Source organism: Schizosaccharomyces octosporus (genome assembly GCF_000150505.1).
Source record: "Schizosaccharomyces octosporus yFS286 unplaced genomic scaffold supercont6.2, whole genome shotgun sequence".
Taxonomy (NCBI): domain Eukaryota; kingdom Fungi; phylum Ascomycota; class Schizosaccharomycetes; order Schizosaccharomycetales; family Schizosaccharomycetaceae; genus Schizosaccharomyces; species Schizosaccharomyces octosporus.
The window spans coordinates 3,135,922-3,157,961 of record NW_013185620.1 but is presented as its reverse complement, the minus strand read 5'-3'; the positions used below and the strand labels follow the sequence as shown (position 1 = coordinate 3,157,961).

General features: G+C 37.3%; 9 protein-coding genes across 9 annotated transcripts; 5 read left to right on the top strand and 4 right to left on the bottom strand.

The window, feature by feature from the left end:
• The first annotated feature begins 226 nt into the window (after positions 1–226).
• SOCG_00845 (uncharacterized protein) lies at positions 227–1,891 on the top strand. The gene has a single exon (XM_013163265.1). The coding sequence runs from the start codon at positions 561–563 to the stop codon at positions 1,278–1,280; it is 720 nt and encodes a 239-aa protein (XP_013018719.1). The 5' UTR covers positions 227–560; the 3' UTR covers positions 1,281–1,891.
• Positions 1,825–7,164, top strand: SOCG_00844 (ubiquitin-protein ligase E3). The gene has a single exon (XM_013163264.1). It carries the CDS (start codon positions 2,063–2,065, stop codon positions 7,004–7,006), a length of 4,944 nt encoding a protein of 1,647 aa, XP_013018718.1. The 5' UTR covers positions 1,825–2,062; the 3' UTR covers positions 7,007–7,164.
• Positions 7,165–7,184: 20 nt separating this feature from the next.
• Positions 7,185–10,479, bottom strand: SOCG_00843 (zds family protein phosphatase type A regulator Zds1). The gene has a single exon (XM_013163263.1). It carries the CDS (start codon positions 9,599–9,601, stop codon positions 7,397–7,399), a length of 2,205 nt encoding a protein of 734 aa, XP_013018717.1. The 5' UTR covers positions 9,602–10,479; the 3' UTR covers positions 7,185–7,396.
• A 662-nt stretch (positions 10,480–11,141) lies between these two features.
• Positions 11,142–12,881, top strand: SOCG_00842 (cytoskeletal signaling protein). The gene has a single exon (XM_013163262.1). It carries the CDS (start codon positions 11,160–11,162, stop codon positions 12,621–12,623), a length of 1,464 nt encoding a protein of 487 aa, XP_013018716.1. The 5' UTR covers positions 11,142–11,159; the 3' UTR covers positions 12,624–12,881.
• Positions 12,882–12,985: 104 nt separating this feature from the next.
• On the top strand, positions 12,986–14,628 carry SOCG_00841 (KAT5 family histone acetyltransferase Mst1). The gene has a single exon (XM_013163261.1). It carries the CDS (start codon positions 13,138–13,140, stop codon positions 14,530–14,532), a length of 1,395 nt encoding a protein of 464 aa, XP_013018715.1. The 5' UTR covers positions 12,986–13,137; the 3' UTR covers positions 14,533–14,628.
• A 22-nt stretch (positions 14,629–14,650) lies between these two features.
• SOCG_00840 (mitochondrial ATP-dependent RNA helicase Rpm2) lies at positions 14,651–17,117 on the bottom strand. Its single transcript, XM_013163260.1, has one exon. The coding sequence runs from the start codon at positions 16,821–16,823 to the stop codon at positions 14,862–14,864; it is 1,962 nt and encodes a 653-aa protein (XP_013018714.1). The 5' UTR covers positions 16,824–17,117; the 3' UTR covers positions 14,651–14,861.
• Positions 17,118–17,231: 114 nt separating this feature from the next.
• SOCG_00839 (19S proteasome regulatory subunit Rpn10) lies at positions 17,232–18,458 on the top strand. The gene is made up of 4 exons (XM_013163259.1): positions 17,232–17,333; positions 17,374–17,520; positions 17,579–17,902; positions 17,946–18,458. The coding sequence occupies exons 1-4, from the start codon at positions 17,308–17,310 to the stop codon at positions 18,196–18,198; spliced, it is 750 nt and encodes a 249-aa protein (XP_013018713.1). The 5' UTR covers positions 17,232–17,307; the 3' UTR covers positions 18,199–18,458.
• On the bottom strand, positions 18,410–20,589 carry SOCG_00838 (ribonuclease H70). The gene has a single exon (XM_013163258.1). It carries the CDS (start codon positions 20,466–20,468, stop codon positions 18,591–18,593), a length of 1,878 nt encoding a protein of 625 aa, XP_013018712.1. The 5' UTR covers positions 20,469–20,589; the 3' UTR covers positions 18,410–18,590.
• Positions 20,587–22,033, bottom strand: SOCG_00837 (iron-sulfur cluster assembly ATPase Nbp35). The gene has a single exon (XM_013163257.1). It carries the CDS (start codon positions 21,809–21,811, stop codon positions 20,849–20,851), a length of 963 nt encoding a protein of 320 aa, XP_013018711.1. The 5' UTR covers positions 21,812–22,033; the 3' UTR covers positions 20,587–20,848.
• Positions 22,034–22,040: the final 7 nt, after the last annotated feature.

Sequence of the window (22,040 nt, the reverse complement as noted above, 5' to 3'; positions counted from 1 at the left end):
AGTAATAAACAAAAATTCGAAAGATACAGTTTAAAAGTTTTTTTCATTCATTATGCTATGTCTAGACATTTGAAATTATTTGTTTTATTAATATATGTTTATATATCTGTGAAATGGGAAGTTCTACCCAAAAGGAATGTTCGTATTTGGAGAATAGGTTGACGAACATAGATTATAAAGCAAGCTTTAGATTTGGAGAAACATGCTTCATAATTAGGTTTTAATAGTTCCTCTAAAAAATATTGCTTGTCTTCAATGTTCAACACTCTTTTTGTATTGTCGAATACGAATCATTAAACGTTGAACAAGTCAGACAACCTTTCTGGATTTAGTTTCTCTTATAGATATATTTAATTGATTAACTTCTTTTTGAAATTGTACCCCAGAATAACAGACCTTGTTCTTTGCATTTCATACCAGTTTACTTACCCTTTTCTCCTCCTTGTAATATCACTTCCTATATTTTTCGGAGTCGAAGTGTTTGCACTTTTGTTGGAAAACAAAGATCTAATTATTAACTATATTTATAACTTTTTTACTAGATACCAGAATTGTAGAAGATGTCGGGATCATCAAAAGAAATAGTGGAAATTCGTCCCGCAGCTACTGAAGAAGACTGGAAAACTGTGAAAGCCATTGCAGTTAGTGGTATCACTGGACAGTCTAAGAATTTATCTCAGCAAATATTTTGGCATCCTGTCTACCTGATTGCTTTTGGATTAGTCTTCATGGGAGTATTTCGCATGGCCAATATGGCAGAGGGAAACACATTCTTGAGAACAGTCTTGTTAGGAGTCTTTGTAAGTGCTTTTTTCTTAACGATTATGGAAATTCCGTGTCGAAACCTATTTTCTTCTATTGCTGATGAAATGACTGAAGATACCGGTAACTTACGCGATGAAAATCTTAAGCATTTCTACTTGGCCTATATTAACAAAGATCGTTTGATTGGAATTATTGGTATCCTTCCTCCCAATGCAGTGGGTGCTTACAATAATACTCCTACCGTCGTTCATTGGAATGTAATTCCCAAATTTTACAAATTTGCTTATGATTTACTCGATGTGGCTCTAAACAAAGCAAAGACAATGAAACAAAACAAGGTTTCAGCTGAAGTGTTTACTACTGATAAATGGATTCTAGCAAGTCTCAAGTCTGATGGCTTTGAACCTGTTGTAGACGAGGCATTTGACTATCTCTCCTTTTTTGGTTTGCGACATGTTATATTACAAACCAGTCTAAAGGATAGACCTAAAGGTGATAGAAAATCGAGAAACTGAAGAAAAGTTTACCCTCGTTGTTCTAATTTATGAGTAAAACCGCCATTTAGAGTCGAAGAAATCTAAAGAATCAAATGACATGGAATAGGAGGCATAATGAATTCTTGAGGTTAAATTCTTTAAAAGGTTTTCTTTTCTCGTTTGTAATGACTGCCAGAAATTTATGACGACAGTAACCAGCAAGGATTCTGTGAATAACATTTTATTGAAGATTCCTCAACATAACCCTGTTTATTCTATAAAAGCTGTTTATTTGTTTTTTTCATCTTCATTTACTTACGTTCTGTGCAAAGAAAATTATCAACTTCGCACTTCATATCGATAGCCATTTTTGTCAAATTGCAATGCACAAATCGTGTATTATGCTGCAGTAACAGTTCGTTTTTTTCTTGATCATTCAATTAAATGGAAAACTGCAAAGCTGCTATAGGATTAAACCATCAACTTAATCCCTGTTGTGTATGTAGTATTTTCACGTATGTACTACTTCAGTCATACTTATAATTGATGGCAATTCCCTATCGCCATCTTCTTATGTAAGTTCAGTTATTTTACAGCTTTAACATATTAGATATTTACTGTAATATATAAAACAATTAATATCATTTTGATGTTCGGCGAATGCTTTTGTCATTATAATGTGATGGTGTATTTCTTCGAGACAAGAAATCTTCATTGCTCCCGCTACAAACAACTGGTATCTTTACAAAAAAAAAACCCCGGTTGATTTTTTTGTTTCATAACATTTAATCGACGACTTGATATTGAATTACCACATATACATGGTCTCACAGCTTGACTTTACCACCCAAGCCGACCTTCTTTCTCTTTACAAACCTGCGTCTGACCCTTTTTCTTTCACGAACTTGAGTGACTCGACCAAAAAGCATTATCTAAGTGGACTAGAGACTAGTATAAAAAAGACAAAGATTAGGATATTAAGTGATGTCGAAAAAATGAGTGTCTCTATGTTGCCTTCACAGTCAATCCATACCCAAGATTTGATGTCCTCTGGATTGAATTACAACAATAAAGTTGATTCTGGGAGATCCGGAAACTACTTTTACTCGAAGTCACGTAATCAATTACAGAATTTAAGTCCTTTGAGACCAACCTACGGGAAGAAAATGTCTAAACACTCAGAGTCTCAAGGTTTGTCATCTGCGTCGAAAGGCTATTTAAAAGACTTTGCTTTGAAAAGCTCCCTAGAAGTCCCCTCGTTAATAATGCATAGCACTCCAAGTGAAAATAAGTTATCGGGAGCTCGTTTTGCGAATACGGTGTATAGTTCTAATACGTCTAATGGACAAGGGAATTCTAGTGAAATTAATTCTAGAAACAATAGGGATTTATCCGGAACATCTCGCGACTACGACGACCAGAGTGACGGTAACTATTATGAAGAAAGCGGAGCCCCGTATGAGAATAGCAATGAAGATGATTACGATTATGATGAAAACAGCGACTCTAGCACTAATGACACTAATAATAATGATGACAATTATGATGATCAAGAAAGCAATAATGATAATGGTGACGAAGGGCACGATGATAGCGACGAAGATGAGGAAGACGATGAAGACAAAGAAGAAGAAGAAGAAGAAGAAGAAGAGAAGGATGAGGATGACTATAGCTTCAGAAATGTCGCCTTTCGGAGTTCAGATGACATCTTTCGTCGCCGCTCTGGAAGAAACTTTCGTGATGAGATTGGTGACAACTTTGATGAGCAATCTTTATTTAGTGAACTCAACCGGCTTCAGAGAAGTGATCGTTTTCGCCGTTTAGCATCAAGTGTCCTTTCTTCAGGTAATCTGGAGAATGCAGATGATGATGATCTCGGGGCTAGCGATTTTCCCTTTAACCCTCTTCGCCCTTCGGTTTTCGCTCCTTCTGGCCAATTCTCGCGTCTATTAAGAGGGATTAAAGATTTTAGCGACCCAACCATCCAGTTACTTTCTCTTCAAGAACTTTCTGAAACTCTCGCGATGAGTACAGAAGATATGTTAATAGGAGTTTTTTCCCCGGACGCGTTCATTGCGGCCTTTTCAGATATTCTTTCCTCTGAAATTTTAATTGGGGAAACTGCAATTCAATTAATGCTGACTTGTGCCACTTGCATATCTAACATGATGGAAGCTCTTCCAATTTCAATGGTTAAAGTTGCCCACAGTCCCATTGTCCGTATCCTATGCGAAAGGATGTTTGACATGCAATACATAGATATAGCTGAACAAGCTTTGGGAATTTTTGAAAAGCTGTCTGTTGACTTTGGGAATTGTATTTTACAACACCGTGGTATGCTGGCTGCTCTGCAATATTTTGATTTTTTTTATACGAACGTTCAAAGAACGGCTATTTCACTTTCTGCCAATTGTTGTAAGCATATCGATGAATTTAATGTCGAATTTGCCGAAGAAATTATCCCATTATTATCCAATACTTTACAGTCTTCTGATCCGGTCGTCGTAATGAAGGGTTTTGAGTGTCTGGAAAGCATTATTGAATCATTAAATTTCTCTCCAAACATAATTAAATCACTCATAAATGAAGACTTAATTAGCATTGTCACAAAAGCTTTGAACGCTAGCACTATGCAGAAGAAGGCCACTGATCTTCAAGTTCAACTTTTTCACATAATTGCATCGTTATGTAAGTCTTCTAGTTCTTTTATACTACCTGTTTTGAATCAAGGACTTCCAGAAATAATGTATGAATTGTTGTGTGGGATTCCACCTCCAGAGACCTCACATCATTCAAGCATGGTAGCAATGCAAAGTCTATATCACTGTCCGAACAACCTCATTACTGCTTTATTACGAACTATAATCTCGTTTATACCTAAAGCCCCCTTTGCCGGACAAGAAGATTTGATATCACGAATTCATCGAATGGATAGTATACTACTGCCGATTGTACTTGACATTTATTCGACTGTTCCTACTCATGAAGTGAAGCTGCTAGCAGTATCTACGGCACTTATGATGCTAAGGTCAATCAGCGGCGAAGATCTCAGATGTCTAGTAAGAAGTTTACCTTTATCATCCTTTATTGCATCTATTTTAAGTGCTAGGAAGGCCGACAATCATTCAAAGCAGAACGCCTTGGAAATGGCAATTTACCTCCATGAAGCCCTACCTGATATTTACCATTCTCTGTTTATAAGGGAAGGCGTTGTGCAAGAAGTTGGATACATAAATCGTTCCATCAATTCGGATTTAAAGAAGCTTAAACTCAGTATTTCCTTCTCGCAGTCCAAGTCAACTCATCGACACGAAGAATTGAAAAAACTTTCATCCATTAAGGCTTTATCGAAGAGTTTCTTAGGCCATTACGAGATCGAAAGCTTAGAAAACCCAGTGCTTCATGATTTAGTAGATCTGTCAAAGCGCTTAGCTAATGACGTTTACGTCGGAAGCTCTTGTGAAGAACTTGCTGTGGTTTTCCAAAAAACCTCCAACATTACTAGTTTCGAATTGTTACACTCGGGTCTAATCCGTAGTTTGCTTTTATCCTTGCGGAAGTCCGATAATAACACATTAAGGTACTTTTTGTTGTCAATGAACAAAAGTAAAGAAACGGAGGTTTTAGAATATGAAGGAAGTCCGCTTATGTCGTTCATATTTTGTTTACAGGAGCTTTTGTCGAGAATTGAAAATTTTCAATTAACACTTTTACCTTCTCTTTCAGATAATTCTTTGGAACACGTTTCGTCAAAGCAATTCAAAGTTCGATTAATTGCTCTTCCCGGATCCAATATACAACCTCCTTTCCGTTCATTAATTGTATCAATAAACGGGTTAGCTACCATTCGGGTACTAGATAATTATTTATATAGTCGAGTGCTACATCGTGGTGAAAATGAGCGCCGACGGTTATCATTTCCAGAAGCTGATTCGTTGCAGGAGTCAGGAGACTCAACAAGACATGAATCTTTTGAAAATTCAATGGATTTATCGCAGAATGAAAACACTTCTGCTGGCTCAGGTTCTGTAAATGAAGCTGACTCTTCTGTATCGGGTGAACTGGGTTCTAGACATTTTGCATTTTGCCTTGGAAAAAAACTTTTAACGCCAGAAACTACTATATTTAAAGCATTATTTCATTTTATTGAAACCTCGGATGAGCATACTATTGATGATATATGGAAAACAACGATCCCTCTATATTATGGTGAACCCTCTTCTTACAAGGAAGATAATGAGGCTCAAAAGTCTGTGGACGAATCGGAAGAAATTCCCAACAAAATTAAAGAGATACTAGAAATTTTACGTGTGTTATACTATGGTGTTCGTGATTTACATACTATATTTCCTGAAAAGCATATTCGCGGAAGCCTTGAAAACGTACTTATGGACTTCAGTAACTGGAAATTGAGTGCTAAACTAAACCGTCAATTGGAAGAGCAGCCTATAATTGTGCATGGTTGTATACCTTCGTGGTGTATCTCTTTAACTTCTGAATATCCTTTTTTAATACCCTTTGAATCACGCTATCAACTTTTGCAATCAACGTCCCTGGGTTTAGCAAGGTCCGTGTCGTTTATTTTATCAAGAAATTCCAATTTGCCCAAGAATGAAGGTTCGTCTATACTCCAATACGTTAGTTTACGCCGTCAGAAAATCAGAATACCAAGAAAAGATATGTTTAATTATGCTTTACAGGTTCTATCTAGTTATGGTTCTTCTGATAAGGTATTAGAAATAGAATATGAAGACGAGGTTGGTTCTGGGCTAGGTCCAACATTGGAATTTTATACTACTGTTTCTAGAGAGTTTACGAACACTGCTTTGGACATTTGGAGAAATGAGCAAGGTGATTCACAATATGTTTTCCATGCATCTGGTTTATTCCCTTCGCCTATATCAATGGCTGAAGGAAGCGATGAAAGTAAAAGAAAACTTTCTCTATTTTCAGCATTAGGAAAATTTGTTGCACGTTCAATTTATGACTCAAGAATCGTTAGTTTGCAGTGTAATCCTCTATTTTTCGCAAGAGCTATTCCGTTGACTATTTCCTCAGTTGCAAAGGTAGATAAAGGTCTGGCGAATTCTCTGCGTTACTTGGAATCCCTAATTTCCGGGGAGGATGGTCACATTAATGACATAGACATAGAAAGCTTGGGTCTTGATTTTACGCTTCCAGGGTATTCTTCTATAGAGCTAATACCCAACGGAAGTACTGTCTCTGTCAACAAGAGTAATCTGAAAGATTACATCGAACACATAATTGACTTCACCGTTGGTAAGGGGGTTAGGCGACAGATTGAGTGCTTTCAAGAAGGATTTTCAAGTGTCTTTGCTTACTCTTCACTTAAAGTATTAACGGAATATGAACTTTCATCCCTATTTGGGACGATTGATGAAGACTGGAGTTATGAAACACTTCTTAAATTTGTTGTTGCCGATCACGGATATACTATTGAAAGCGCACCTATTCAAAGACTTTTACAATTGATGAGTAGTATGAATTTCCGAGAGCAAAGAGATTTTCTTCAGTTTATAACTGGTAGTCGAAAATTACCAATAGGTGGTTTTGCCGGTATGAATCCACCATTCACAATCGTGAGACGTTTGAATGAACCACCCTATAAACCTGACGATTATTTACCAACTGTTATGACTTGCGTAAATTATTTGAAATTACCTGAATATTCTTCTGTGGACGTTTTGGCTAGTCGTCTGTCAAAAGCCATTTTAGAGGGTCAAGGTAGCTTTCATCTGTCGTAATTATTGCGCTTGTGAAGTGAGCAAATAATTTTTTATTTTTTTTTTAAAAAAAAAAAAATAAATATAAAATAATGACATGAAATGAAATGCATCTATCATCATACTATAGCAGTTCATCGCAAATATTATTCATTTACTAAATAACTACTACATCTTTACAATGTTATGTAACAACAAATGCGAATAAATTTCTTAATATCATTAAGTATGCCAAATATATTAGCCGTAGAATAAACAAATAGAAGTTTGCAACATAACGAAGAGAATCATGCAAATTGTACTCTATAAAATATACAGTACGCAAGAAAAAAATTGAACTGACTGAATGCATTATACAGAGCAAAAATGTATAAATGACTGAAAACCAACAAAATTGACGCTCTTTCAAAACTAACCGGACTTAAGACCATTTTTAGAATTTTGGTGAACAGGGAGTTTTTTCCTGTTTACAGATCGCCTTCTTTGGTCTCCAAAATGGTAACTCAGATTCTCCAACTCATTTTTCACATTTTCAGCTGAAAACTCAGAACGCCTGGGACCGGTTGATCTGGAATTATTCTGAATCCTGTTACGAGATGCGCTGATTCGAGAGATTAAATCCAAGTAAGAATACATAAAATTACTTAGTAACACTTGTTGAACCAGAGGACGTTGGGCATTTGACAATTTAATATGTGACAACCGGTATATAGCTCTTTCTGTACATATAGGGAATCGAGACCAATAATAATCTTTATCCGGTATAAAATCATCGGTTTTTTCGGACGTCTCGGTTTTAGGAATGTTTACGGTAGTATTGGGTAAGGTGCTTGGGGGTTTGTGTTCGCTGAAGCGCTCCTCCCTTGGTATAGATGGACGACGAGAAATTGATGGAATGTTCGCAGCAGGTTTTCCACTACCGACTTCTGATGACTTCTTTTTCGAACTGAAGAGTGACCCAAAGATGCTATCCTTACCAGTCGAAGACTGAGAAGTCAATTGTTCATCGCCTTTCTTTTTTGCTTTATCTTTCTTGTTGTCCTTTTCGTGATCATTTGAAGTAAATAAACGGCCCCAAGATTTTTTTGATTTCTTAGTTTCAGGTGAAGAAGGTGGTTTGTGGTGCGTAGAGGTGGATTGCTTAGGCTCGGGTTCACTTTTGTTCTTTTCCGCAGACACCGGAGGCTTTTCAAGCTCAGTGTGATACTCTTCAATCTTTTCCTTCTTAAGTTTAGAATCCGTTTGGGCAATTTCTCCTAATTTAGATTCAGGAGACGTATGCAAGGACGGTGAAGTTAAATCGTCTGGCTTTATCTCTTCATCCTTTACTTTTTCAGTCTGGGATACGATTCCGCTTTGCTGAAGCTGACTAGGTTCAGAAGGCCGATTAGCTGATGAAATTTTATCTTGAGTTTCTTCACTTAAGTCATCCATTTTATGTTGGGTCTTGCTATCGGGCAACTTTTCATCTATACCAATATTTGTCGTCGAATCAACCATATTCCTGTCATTATCATGCTGTTTTACCTCAGCATTATCTGGTAAAGGTTCCGATAAAGGCGGCGAAGATGGAGCCTTTGCCTTTTGCTCATCTCGGCGAGACATAGAAGTGGAGGGTTTGAGAACACTAAGAGAACGGGATAGACCGTCTTTATTCATGGAAAATGGGGACCTATTACCTAACAAAGTGGAAGCTTTTCCACGATTGATAGTTTTTATTGAAGCACCAGAACGGCGGATAGTAGTACGAGAAGAACGCTGTAAAAATTGGTTCGGTGACACCAAGATTGGGCTATCTTCAGGAGGTTCCGACCTCATGCTATCAACAAGACTTTCCATTTTCTTTGGGTTTCTAGCTAAAGACTCCAGATGTTCCAAGTCTTGTAAGCGCAGCGACTTGCCTCGTTGTATGTTCTTCTTTTCGATAATTGGACTACCATCCTGATAATTCTGAGCAGCATCGTCAGCTTTGACCTGGCGAGATAACAATGATCTCCTTCTTCGCAAAGAGCGTATATGCTGCAAAGGAGTAGCATTGGTATCCATTTGTTTGGGGTGTTTTAAGTTTTTGACTTGCAAGTCTAGAAAGTCCTTCCAACCATTAGGGTTAACTTCTGGGTGCAAATCAGCAGGGACCCAGAATAAAGTAGATGCATCTGACTCTGATTCCGGAGGAGACATCATGACAGACCAATCTGTATGAAGATCGGGATCGTCTGTACCCTGCATGGATAATCGACGAAGGTACGTAAGGGCTTCTCGCTCTTTATCCAAATCTTCTTGAGACATGCCCTCTCCGAGAGCATCCGGTTGAATGCCATTATCTTCATCAAAAGTTTCGTTTGTAGCAAAACTTCTATTTAGGTCGGTTGCACCATTTTGGGAAGAAACCTCAGGAAAGAAATTAGTGCTTACATCTTGGTTGTCATCAACCGTAGAAGTATGCTCACCATATAATTGTTCAGGCGTTGTTTGTGAAGTATTTACTACATCTCCATGAGATGCAATAAAATCTCCTTTTTTATTAGAAATTTCATCGTTGTCTACAAACTCTGGATTTCTTTGGTTAAATTCATCAACATTGGCGTAAGCACCTTCGTAATCAAGGCTTGGCATGTTTGTAACAAAAAGAGAATAAATAGGTTAATGCTGGGAAAATAAGAAAAGAAAGAAAAGAATAGAAAGATAGAAGAAAGAACTTAGCCACTAGCGTGGCCTATGTATAATAAATAAAAGTTTTGGATTATGCAACAGGGAGAATCCAAATCAGGAAAATTAACGGTTAGCTAAATACGAAGCAATCGAGGGTATTAGCTTGTAAAATACTGAAGAAATCGTATCGTTCAACTTCAAAATAAGCTTGCTCTTTGAATCAGATGTGATATCTCTTTTTTTTTTGGGGGGAATTCAAGGAATGACGCTCAGATCAATGCAAATTTTTAGCTAATAGAGAGTGATCAACAAAAATCCTATTCACGTTGAACAGGTAATCCTAGAAAGACGGAATATTTTCCTATGATGAATATTGAAAAGCCTTCGGCCACATGTATAGAAGACTGCAAAGGCGGAACCAAAGAAGATGCAAATAATTAAAACATACAAATGCAAGGATGATACTTAATCAAGACAAAGAACACAAAGAGAACGGATTCGTTTGCTGAAGGAATGCTATTATTGCAAACTGAGCAAAAGCGATCAAAGAACGGTTGAGTACCAAAGTCAAGGATTTTAGGTGCAAACGAAAGAAATAACAGATACAATGCTTTACTGAAGCCTTTTATGAAGCAATGCTATCAAGAATAAACAATGCTTGTAAACAAATACCAAAGACGTCAAAACTTCGAAGAAATTCGTATACTTCAAAAAAAATCCCAAAATGTTTTAGGAAATTCGAAAGGTGATGCAGCTTGCGTTAAGTATGACTCAAAAATCAAGTGTTAAAGCGACAGACCTGATGAATCAAGATTCCTGAACTGAATTGGTGAGACTTCTTGTTTCCGAAATCCTATGTCTTCCATGAAATAAGGATGCGCACGAATGTGGATGACATTTTTTAAATCTCCAACGAGACTTCACTAATATGTAAACAAACCTAAATGTATAAAAATGTTAAATTAATTGCCTTTGCACGTAGAAGAGATAGTAAGTATAGGAGAAGTAACTATTTTCGTAAGTATTTATATCAATTTGGTATCCTTCTCAATAAATCATTGTGTTTTAATTTGTTTGATGACCTAGGGTTTGGACACCTTCACAAACCAGTAAATCAAGAAATATGGCATTTTATCTTTTGAAGAATTTACAGAATCAAATAATTGGAAGCAACAATGTTGTATTTATCATCATGAAATTAATGCATGAATTTGTATATCTTTTACATTACATGCACGTAACCCATTCCATCGAACAAAGTTGCAGGTTTGTCATATATAGAAGAGATATCCAAACCAGAGTACAATAGTTCTTTTATGTTTTTTTATTCTTTCTTTTATTTTCGCTTCAATCGAAAATAGATATGGTTCCCATTTTTAACTTGTACCTGAATTTCTCGCTTTGTTTACATACCATGACGTGAAAGAGAAACACGCTTCTGAAGTAACAACGACAGGTAACACAATGTTATAATCGCAAGAGAATAACCATGGACGGGGATTACTTGTAAAAAGCCATATCCATGAATGAAAAAACTGCTTCACCGAATAAAGATGCGGTTCCTCAAACGGACGCTTACATGGGTCTGTGCAATTCGCTCACATACCGATTTGAAGGATGGAGGCATCTTGTAGAAAATCTTATATCTTTCTTTAAACAGCTTGAATCTTTGTCGAAATCCACATCAAAAGAATACTTAAAATTGAGTAAAACAATAACGCATCCCTCCAAAGATGTGAACATATTTGATGAACACGGAGTGCAGGATGTGTTTGCGGCCTTGCGAGACCAAACTGCTGCTATATCGACAGATAACGAGCAATTATCTATTCAGCTTCCCGGAGCTATTATTAAGGTCTTAGAATTACTTCGTGATGACTTGAAAGAGCACTGTAAAAAAATCAATGCTGATGGTACCAAGGGTGTAAAGGGCGTAGAAAAGCAACGTTCAGAATCGCAGAAGCTTCTTGTACAACTAGACCGTGCTTTATTACCTTGGGGAAGTGATAACCCGGCTTCTATAAATGTAAAAAATGATCCTTTTATTGTTGATCGCCTTGTCCTTAACTCCCTAGCTCGTCAAGTCGCCGAAGAGAACAATCACGTTCAATCAGTGGCCCAAATTCAAGAACTTTCTTTTCGATTTGAGCAAAATACTATTTCAAAAATCAAGGATATAATACGCCAGTTTGAAGTACTCATGAACCAAACCTTTACCAAATCCATAAATCATGTGCGTGAAGTTTTACAAGTATCCGAAGCACAAACTTTAACCGCTGAATGGTCTTCATATGCCAAACGGGAACCTGATTTTATCAAGGGTTCTGTAACACCTCGAATATATACCGAATTACCGTATCCCGGTAAGAATAAACCACCTACCGTTCCAATTATTGCTGGTTATTTAATTCGAAAGACCACAATCATGAAGAAAAAGCAAAGAGGATTTTATGCTTTTACTCGTTCTGGTTATCTTTACGAATTCAAGTCCTCAGATCCTCAAGTCGATCCTGAACCGGAGTTCGCCTTATACATACCCGATTCCTTAATTGGTCGTCCCTCGGACAAAAAGGCAAAGTTTAAGATTACTGGAAAAGATGCGACGAACAAAGTATTCGGATCTCGCTCAGACTACTCTTTCCGCGCCAGTAATCAGGTTGAATTGATGAAGTGGTGGGAAGCCCTAAATACCTATATTTCCGGATACCATCAACCCGCGTTTACACAAGAAAACATGCGTCCTCCAGCAGAGGCTGTCTCTGAGAGTGATGATGATGATGATGATTTTCAACCTACAGCCGAGGCTCGCAGAAATACCGTCCGTAATACACCGACTGCTGCTTCCCGCATCAACTCTCAAGAAACCCGGCCTCAAACTCAATCTTCAGATAAAGTTCCCTCATACAATGACAGCCAAGCAGATCCTCCCGTTAATGATTTTATTTTTCAGTCTGATTTGAGTGGACATAATGCTTGGAATGTGTAATCTAGAGGAATTACATCGATGTACATACATTTTTTATTTAAGAATGAGCGTTCTTCGGAGTGTGAATGTTTATCTATTAAATTCATGGTTATATTGGCCTGTAATATATTATGCTTGTCAATTTACGAATTATCTTGAAATGTGAATTGTCATTCAGGTTTTATCTCGTCCGATTACTGATTAATTCTTTTTTAACTTGCTATTGGCAATATTCCATAGTTGCTATCGTTTCCCATGTTCTTAATTATTCTTTATACCCAAGAAAGCTGTCAAAATAGATTCTAATTACCCAGGTTACCACATCATATACAGAATAAACTCACATGTATGTTATTCACTAAAGCTCATTCCATTTTGTAAGAGTTTCCTACATGAATTTAGGGCTAAAAGTTGTTTACCTTTATTGAAGTTTAATGAACTACGTAAAAAACTTCCACCTACAATTTTAAAGGAACTATACTTTGGATGGAATTTGTATTCTATTGAGGTTTGATATGCGTTTAGGTGAAGCAAAATGGTGAAAGATGAAATTAATGGAATGGCAAATGGGGAAAAAATGTATCAGGAGCAAGATATTGTATACAAATCAAAGGTGTACGCTTTCAAAGATGGAGAGTATCGAAAGGCGGAAATCTTGATGATTCAGAAAAAGGCCAGTGGCACTTTCTATTATGTACATTACGACGATTATAACAAACGGTTGGATGAATGGATTACTATCGAAAATATTGATTTAAAAAGAGGAATCGAGTACCCACCTCCGGAAAAGCCAAAAAAAGCTCACGGAAAAGGGAAATCAGCAGAATCAAAATACCCAAAGAATGATCGAAGGAAATCTTTTACTAAACCTTCTAAAACCGAACCGAGTACACCTTCAGCTAAAGTTGAACCCTCTACCCCTTCTATCGAGAGTGATCATGGATCAAATGCGGGCAATGAAAGCCTCCCTTTGTTAGATGAAGATGAAAAACAAAAAGTTCCAGTATCCAAAGAAGAGGAAGTAGAGCGACTCCGTTTTAGTGGATCTATGGTTCAAAATCCCCATGAGATCGCTCGTATTCGAAATATCAACAAGATTCAGCTTGGTGATCATGAAATTGAGCCTTGGTATTTTTCTCCTTATCCAAAGGAGTTTTCTGAAGTAGACGTTGTTTACATATGTTCTTTTTGTTTTTGCTATTATGGATCCGAACGCCAATTTAAGCGCCATCGTGAGAAATGTAGCTTGCAACATCCTCCTGGAAATGAAATATACAGAGACGACTACATCTCGTTTTTCGAAATTGATGGTCGTAAACAGAAGACTTGGTGCAGGAATGTCTGTCTTCTATCAAAATTATTTTTAGACCATAAAATGCTTTATTATGATGTGGATCCATTTTTATTTTATGCAATGTGCCGACGAGATGAATATGGTTGCCATCTAGTTGGCTACTTTTCAAAGGAAAAAGAATCAGCTGAAAATTACAATCTTGCATGTATTTTAACCTTGCCCCAATATCAGCAACACGGTTACGGTAAACTGTTAATTCAATTCTCGTATGAATTGTCCAAAAAAGAACACAAGCATGGTTCACCAGAAAAGCCTCTTTCTGATTTGGGGTTAATTAGTTATCGAGCTTATTGGGCAGAACAAATTATAACCCTTGTCTGCAGTATGCGAAATGAAACCACCATAGATGAACTTGCAAACAAGACGGCTATGACTACAAATGATGTTCTGCATACACTTCAAGCCCTTGATATGCTGAAGTACTATAAGGGACAATTTATCGTCTGTATCACTGAGGGTATTGAGCAACAATATGAAAGAATAAAGTCAAAGAAACGAAGAAGGATTGAGCCAGAATTGCTTTCTGAGTGGCAGCCTCCAGTATTTCATCCTTCTCAGTTACGTTTTCGTTGGTAAATATTTTTAATTAGATTGTGGATTGCTGGCCAATTCCATACGATATGATAATCTTTGTTTGAGAGAGTAGAAGTTGTATAATAACGAACTATTGTGTAACAGAAGCTTGCTTAATGAATCAATTATCGATTACAATATATATTAGGCATAGAAAATTCATTCCTATAAGTAGGGCAATGATCTTCGGTATTCAGCATATGTCTATTAATAACCCAAAAAGTAATTCAATTATCCTTCGTACAGACTATTATCTTTTGCCAGGTCGGTTTCCTATCCATTTTTTGAATACTAATTACAAAAAGATGATATCTTGATCGAAGTCTATTTCTCTATGCCTGCTGGATGTTTACCAAACCTTTAGCTAGCAATCCTTCTGTGAGCTTTTTAAGTACCAAAGCAGCTTCTGGTAATATTATATTTGGGTAACGAAGACTGACCCAAAGATATACCACGATCATTTTATGAAATTTTTCTAAATCAACTAACTCTTCATTAGTGTTCGGTACTCCTTTGTCAATAATATCAAGAGGCAGGTAAGGATGATCATATACTTGCATTCGCCTACCGGTCGCAATGTGCTTTCCAAGTACTTGCACAAATTCGGGGGCATTTGGAAGCTGTCTACCAATGGGTATTCCTAGCAGAGAAATTTTATCTTCTACGGTCAGGTCTCGCACAGTTTCAAGTAAATCCAAAGTGAAAAAGTTCACATCAAAATTTGACGGAGAATAAAGTCCATGGACTTTAAAAAGTTTTGAATAGCGTTCCAAAATCATGCGAACCGGGACATCACTTGGGAAAAGGGTGCAGAATTTTTGGAAAACATAGTCAGGGGGCTTAATGCAAGCTCGAGTTAAATTTTTTATCGGAACTTTCATTGCAAATTTCAATGCTTCATAATCTTCTTTGTACAATGTCGTGACCACACCCGGTGATTGTTCTGAGTCGGACGCCTGATGTCGACCGGCTCTTCCGGCTATTTGTTTCACTTGGGAAGCAGGAATATCAATGATCTCTTTACCGCTAAATTTTTTAAGTGTGTGAAAAATGATCCTTTTCACTGTTAAATTCAATCCCATTCCGATAGCGTCTGATGCTAACAGGATTTTTTCTTCATGACTATCAGAATTGAATAAGCTAGCTTGTTGATTGCGGACTTCAGGAGGCAATGAGCCATATATCACAGCTGTTCGTTTCCCCATTTTTTCTTCAACCTTTTTTTTCAAAGCAAAAATATCTTTACGTGAGAAAGCTACCAAACAGTCACCTTCGCGTAACTTCAATTTACCCCTCAAACTTCTATTCGCAACTTTAAGGGGATTAAGTCGATTATAATGATGAACAGTAAAATCATCGCCAGTCGACTCCGAAATAGCCTTGACTAAATTTACAGCACTTTCCTCTCCACATAAGTGAATTTCTTTAGCATTAAGTCCTAGTAAACACTCTGTCCAAGCGAAACCTCTATCCGGATCAGCTATCATTTGTATTTCGTCGACAACTGCAACGTCAAAGGAGGTTTCAGACCTACACATTTCAACCGTACAGGATACAACTTGTGGAATAACATGGGGTTTTCTGATCTCTTCTCCTGTAATCAAGTTGCATTTAATACCATCGGCGTTTAGCCGATTAAAAACTTCGTGAGCTAAAAGGCGTAATGGACCAGCATATATACCTTTTTCGCTCTGTTTCAGACGCTGTAAAGCATGATATGTTTTCCCGCTATTTGTGGGACCTACGTGCATAATAATGTGTCGTTTCTGGCTTCGTGCAGCTGGGTACAGCTCTCCCGGGTTTCTAATATTAGTTAGCTGTCTTTGTAGTTCCACATTAGTATTTTCTAAAATATCTCTAAACCTTGCATATGCAAAGAAGCTATCTGCAATGATTCGCTGAAGGTGGATTAAATAAGAGGTGTAGTTTTTCTGATGCAAAGGCCTCCTCAAGTATTCACGATCACTATAGTAAATATCAGAAGTTATTTCGTTTCTAGAGGAAATCAAGGACTTCAATGCCCTTTTTTTTAATTCATAGTAGGTTATTTCTTGGTCCGTCCTCGCGTTTCGACAACGCTCTAAAAATATCGGCAGATATCCAGTTGGGTATTCAATATTTTGCTTTGCAAAATAAGTCTCCATACCGCTCAACGCTGATCTCCATAGTATAGTCCCTGGTGAGTCACGCGGTAAGAATTTTTTATGCACACTTATCGGAATAGTACTGTACAGCCGTTTAAACGAATAGCAAGATCCAATATGAAGTTTACTGATGAAGAATGAAAGCTTCATTTCGAAACAATGAATCCAAAACCCAGGAAAAGAGTCAATCAACGAGTGAATTGGGTTCAAAAAAGGGATTTTATCAAAAAAATATCATAAATTAGGGTAGTCCTCAAAGATTTCTAAAATCCGCGAATATCTAACGCTTGGTATATAAATTCTTACAAAATCTTTCCAATAACGTAGCAATTAATCCATAAAAACACCTCTATTATTATTTTATCATGAATTTAGTTTGTAAAATTCGGAATTTAACGCCAGTTAAACAGCGTCTGCACCTACAAAGGCTGAATAAAAAACAAATGTTAGTGTTTACGATACACCAGGAGTTTAACGCATGTTACCAAATATCAGTAAATAGAGTACCGTAACGTAGCACAACCCACCATACTAGAGTCCAGTATGGAAACAGCGACGCACTCTTGTTATTAACCAAGCATAGCTTATACTCAACTAAACTTCTTCAAATTGTCTTTTATAGAATTTACTCAAGATGGTGTTGGAGGCTAATATGTTGTTGTACGTAGAAATAGGAAATTTCTGAGTCTAACGAGTTTAGAATTGACAACTCTGAATGGATGATTAATGGAGACTATATACCCAATAGATTTGACGCTCAAAAAGACACTGTACATTTGATATTTAATCAAAAAATCAATGACAATCCAGAAACTATGTGCGGTTTGATGACGATGGGTGACAATAAGTAAGGATTTTCAGAGGCTGGTTATGTGTGTGTTTATTAACAGTGTTGTGTTCTTTAGTCCTCAGGTGTTGAGTACGTTGACAAGAGATTATGGAAAATTTTTATCAGCAATGCATGACTTACCTGTTCGTGGTGACTCGAAATTTGGAGATGCGATTCAAATTGCTCAACTTGCCCTGAAGCATCGAGAAAACAAGACTCAAAGACCTAGAATTGTTGCATTCGTTGGATCCCCTATCGTTGAAGATGAAAAGAACTTGATTCGCTTGGCGAAGAGAATGAAGAAAAATAATATAGCTATTGATATTATCCATATCGGAGAACTCGAAAGCGAAGGTGCATTACAGCGTTTTATTGAAGCTGCAAATTCGAATGATAATTGGTATGACAAAAAAAGTATCGATTTTATTCTAACATGTCTTTAGCCATCTTGTAACTGTCCCCCCAAGCTCGCAACTTCTTTCAGACTTGGTGAACCAATCTCCAATTGGACAAGGGGTTCCTGCTTCTCAAGGACAATTCGAATATGGTGTTGATCCTAATCTTGACCCCGAATTAGCTTTGGCTTTAGAGCTTTCCATGGCCGAAGAACGGGCTCGTCAAGAAGTTGCTGCCCAAAAGCCTGCTGAGCCATCTGAGCCAACCGAAGAACAAAGCGATAAAAAAATGCAAGAATAATTTTTATTTGTTTGCATGTCTTTGGTTGAATGCTAATTATTACTTACGACATATCCGAAAATACACACCAATCGGTACGGTGGAATCAATTTTGTTTATACATGAAAGTGAATTATCCATGTGCAAATTAGAAAACGTGTTAGAACTCGATGTTCTTGAATGAATACTTGTTTATGAAATTTGATACTTACTATTATGTCTCTGACTATTTTCTGTGTTACAACTAAATTTTTATTTTCAACAGATAAAGATATATATTTAATTTCCACTTTCCATAAATGCCATGAAACCCAAAACCTTGTATGATATAGATTATTTATGGACGTTATACAATACAGACTAAAGCTAGTATATACGATCGATCAATCCATCAAACAAATCCAAAATTCTTTCTATTTTATGGTGAAGAACGATAAACCATTCCGAGTACTTTCGACAGAGTTAATTAGTTTCACATTTTCTGCGTCTGTCCACTGTACGGATAGCTCATCCCATTTTTTTGTCTGATACTCTTTTCGAAATGTCTGGCGAACACCATTCAACCTGGACATCTCTATGGGATTTCCAGTTCCAGTGTAAATCATAAATAGCGTACCGCTCGGGAGAGAATCGTATAAAAGTCGGATTCTTCTATTCAGATGAGCCAATGCTTGGGAATAATCTATTTTATCGTTGTCTTGCTCCCCAGCACTTGTATCCGAATCCGTGCCGTTGCTTTGTTTTTGGTTTGCTCTATTAACATTCCATTCGGCCACTTGTTCGACTTCCCTTAGTCGAGCCCAAACAAAATTATGCATATCGGATAAAGTAACAACAGCACTAATAATCTCATCATCATTTGAACATGATACGTTTTTGTGAGCTGCTTTTCCAATGCAAGCTTCTGGATTTCCATAATCAGCGACTGCACCAATTAAGGGTGTTGGCTGTTGTCGCGAAAGACGATGGAAAATTGATTCAAAATCTTGGTTAAATAAACCAAAGCTAGGACCATTTTTAACCTTAAGTTTTAATAGTTCGACACAAGTAGCGGCATCTTCTGCCGAATCGTGACCTAAAGCTCCGCCCTTCTGGATTTCCTTATGCAACCATTTGGAGGCTAACCATTTAAGGGCTGGTTTTGAAGGAGGACCACGTGTGTGATTATAAATATTGGCTGTATCTATAATATGAGGATGAACAAACCGAAGACAATTCAGATCCGAATTGAGACTGTGTCCTAGGAGAACCACGTTATTATCAATTGTGTCCAGAAAATATGCATGTACATCTGCTAGCCTAGTGGTGACTGGAGCTAACTTTTCCTCAGTAATACCAGAAAATTGAGTTACATAATTAGTAACTGGGAAATCTGGCTTGACAAGCTCATCATACAAGACTTCATTTTTCATATCAACGATGGTGACACGAGCAATTTCTGACCCATTTTCAGTCTTTACCATCTCACAATCCATAGCTAGTATTTTTGGATCCTGTGGACGTTGATGGAAATCAGCTTTAGAAGCTGCCCAACCTTCAGGAAGTTCAACGGATTCAGATTCAAGTTTGATCGTTGGGTGTAACGGATACTCATCTTCTACGAAAGATTCGTAGGACATGAGGTAATCCTCTGGTTTACTAGACTTTGACATGGCCTTCATTTCTCGATCTCTCCTCTTTTTTTGTTCATTGCTTAAAACCGATTGTAAAAAAGCATTTACTGGAGAGAAGACACGATAGCGATCACCAGGAGATCGGGTGGGCCATGCGAGTTTAAAAATGTCATCAAACTCTGACAGTTCGCTAGGTGTGTTATCCTTTAAGGTTGATGGTAATAAAAACGAATGTTTATCACCCTTTACAGGTTTGAATCCAAATTGCGAAGGCTCTAAACCTGGTACCAGCAGAACCACTGCACGCCTAATATGCTGTTTGTTTCGTACCAAAACCCAGGACGGCGCTTGTCCGTCAGCAAGACACCAAAATAAAAGCTCTTGTAAATCTGCAATTTTTATAGGCTTCTGTAAATTGTTCTCTGTAGACTGCAATCTGGGATAGTTTTCATCATTAAGAGGTTGCTTCGACTTCTTCAACTTTTTCTTTTTCTTTTTCTTCTTTTCACTGTCGTCTTTTTCATCCGGCGACTCTTTCCCTGATTTTGAGGAATCGCTTGAAGAAGAGCCAGTCTCAGCTTTTCGCTTCAACTTTTTTCGTTTTTTTTCTATCTGATGCTTTTCTAACTTAGCATCCTTTAGCTCTTCCTTCTTCATCCCATTTTGAACGGCCGCCATAATTTGGATTCCACTACAATTTGGTTTGTCTGAAGAAAGTGTTTTGATATATTGAAGACGTACTTGTTATAATAATTTCCCAATTTCCAAAACAATTTTCTAACATTAGCTTATATTTTGTTACGTATGTAATACATTTGTTTTTAGAAGAGAAATAAAAACGGATTTCATATCTATATATTTTAGTAAAAGCTATAGGGACGTAAACTTGTCATTCAAATCTCTATAAAACAATTTTAGGTTTGTACAATATGCAGAAAGCGTTTTAATCAAAATTTTTTTAACCATTATCCCAATTAAGTATATCATTCCATATTCCCTTATTTTCTAATGTCATAATCATCCACGGTATCCGTAACTGTTGCGATTACGGGGCTTTTCTAATAAGATCCTTTCTGTGCTTGTAAGTTTTGATCCACTTTGTTTATAATATCAATTATAATTTCAGACGCTGGAGATTCGGGGCATTCATCAACAAAACTTTTACCAAAGTCACAAGAACGAGCAATAGCAGGATCCAGAGGCACACGTCCTAAAAACGGAATATTCATTTCCTGTGCCAATGCTTCACCCCCTCCGGTATTTACAGTAAATATATTAGTTTTATTTCGACAAGAAGGGCATACAAATCCACTCATGTTCTCGACAACACCTAAAACGGGAATTGAAGCCTTTCTACAGAAATCGATTTCTTTACGAACATCTTGTAAGGCCACTTCTTGAGGGGTCGTAACGACAATGGCGCCGTCAATTCCAGCATTCTTAAAGAATTGGACCAAGGACAAGTGCTCGTCGCTGGTTCCTGGAGGTGTGTCAACAATAAGAAAGTCCAAATTCTCCCAGTTGACATCTTTAATAAACTGTTTGATTAATCCATTCTTTTTCGGTCCTCTCCAAATTACTGATGAATCATCACTGGGCAACAAGAAACCGATAGACATAACCGCTAAATTAGGACACACATAAATTGGAGACCAACCCTCACTGGACTGATGAGCTTCTTCTTTTTCAACACCCATAATCCGGGGAATCGATGGTCCACAAATATCGACATCCATTAAGCCAATTTGTTTGTCTTCTTCTAAAGATAGTGCCCATGCCAATTGAGAGGAAAACGTAGATTTTCCTACACCGCCTTTTCCAGAAAGAACGAGAACTTTGTTTTTAATCTTACTCAATCGTTCTGTCACCAACGGTAAGTCTGGATCCTCTCCTCGAGGAGCAGAGGCACAAATTGCTTGATTTGGGCATCCTGCACAAGCTGATGCTGCTCCTGCACTTTCAGACGACGGTCCGGGACAGTGCTCTGGCGCATCAATGGGCTTTGTTTCTTGAATTTGCATGAATATACGCGGTTTTCTTTCTCTTAATTAATCAAAACGATCACTTCCTCACTCACTGGGACAAAACAAGCACAATTGTTTCTAAAAGCCAAAATAGTTTTCAACAAAAGACTGAAGATCTGATTCTTAAGATTTTTTTTTTGTTTTTTTTGTCTTGCGTTTAATACCTTCAGGGATTACGATGCCTCTAAATATATATATATATATGTACAGAGAGATGCTTTGTAAG

Bases quoted from the DNA above. Each gene is read 5' to 3' on its own strand.
- SOCG_00845 (XM_013163265.1), top strand. From the start codon at position 561: ATGTCGGGATCATCAAAAGAAATAGTGGAAATTCGTCCCGCAGCTACT.
- SOCG_00844 (XM_013163264.1), top strand. From the start codon at position 2,063: ATGGTCTCACAGCTTGACTTTACCACCCAAGCCGACCTTCTTTCTCTT.
- SOCG_00843 (XM_013163263.1), bottom strand. From the start codon at position 9,601: ATGCCAAGCCTTGATTACGAAGGTGCTTACGCCAATGTTGATGAATTT.
- SOCG_00842 (XM_013163262.1), top strand. From the start codon at position 11,160: ATGAATGAAAAAACTGCTTCACCGAATAAAGATGCGGTTCCTCAAACG.
- SOCG_00841 (XM_013163261.1), top strand. From the start codon at position 13,138: ATGGTGAAAGATGAAATTAATGGAATGGCAAATGGGGAAAAAATGTAT.
- SOCG_00840 (XM_013163260.1), bottom strand. From the start codon at position 16,823: ATGAAGCTTTCATTCTTCATCAGTAAACTTCATATTGGATCTTGCTAT.
- SOCG_00839 (XM_013163259.1), top strand. From the start codon at position 17,308: ATGGTGTTGGAGGCTAATATGTTGTT. The intron at 17,521-17,578 runs GTAAGGATTTTC...TGTGTTCTTTAG, and splicing joins ATGACGATGGGTGACAATAA to TCCTCAGGTGTTGAGTACGT. The intron at 17,903-17,945 runs GTATGACAAAAA...ACATGTCTTTAG, and splicing joins GCAAATTCGAATGATAATTG to CCATCTTGTAACTGTCCCCC.
- SOCG_00838 (XM_013163258.1), bottom strand. From the start codon at position 20,468: ATGGCGGCCGTTCAAAATGGGATGAAGAAGGAAGAGCTAAAGGATGCT.
- SOCG_00837 (XM_013163257.1), bottom strand. From the start codon at position 21,811: ATGCAAATTCAAGAAACAAAGCCCATTGATGCGCCAGAGCACTGTCCC.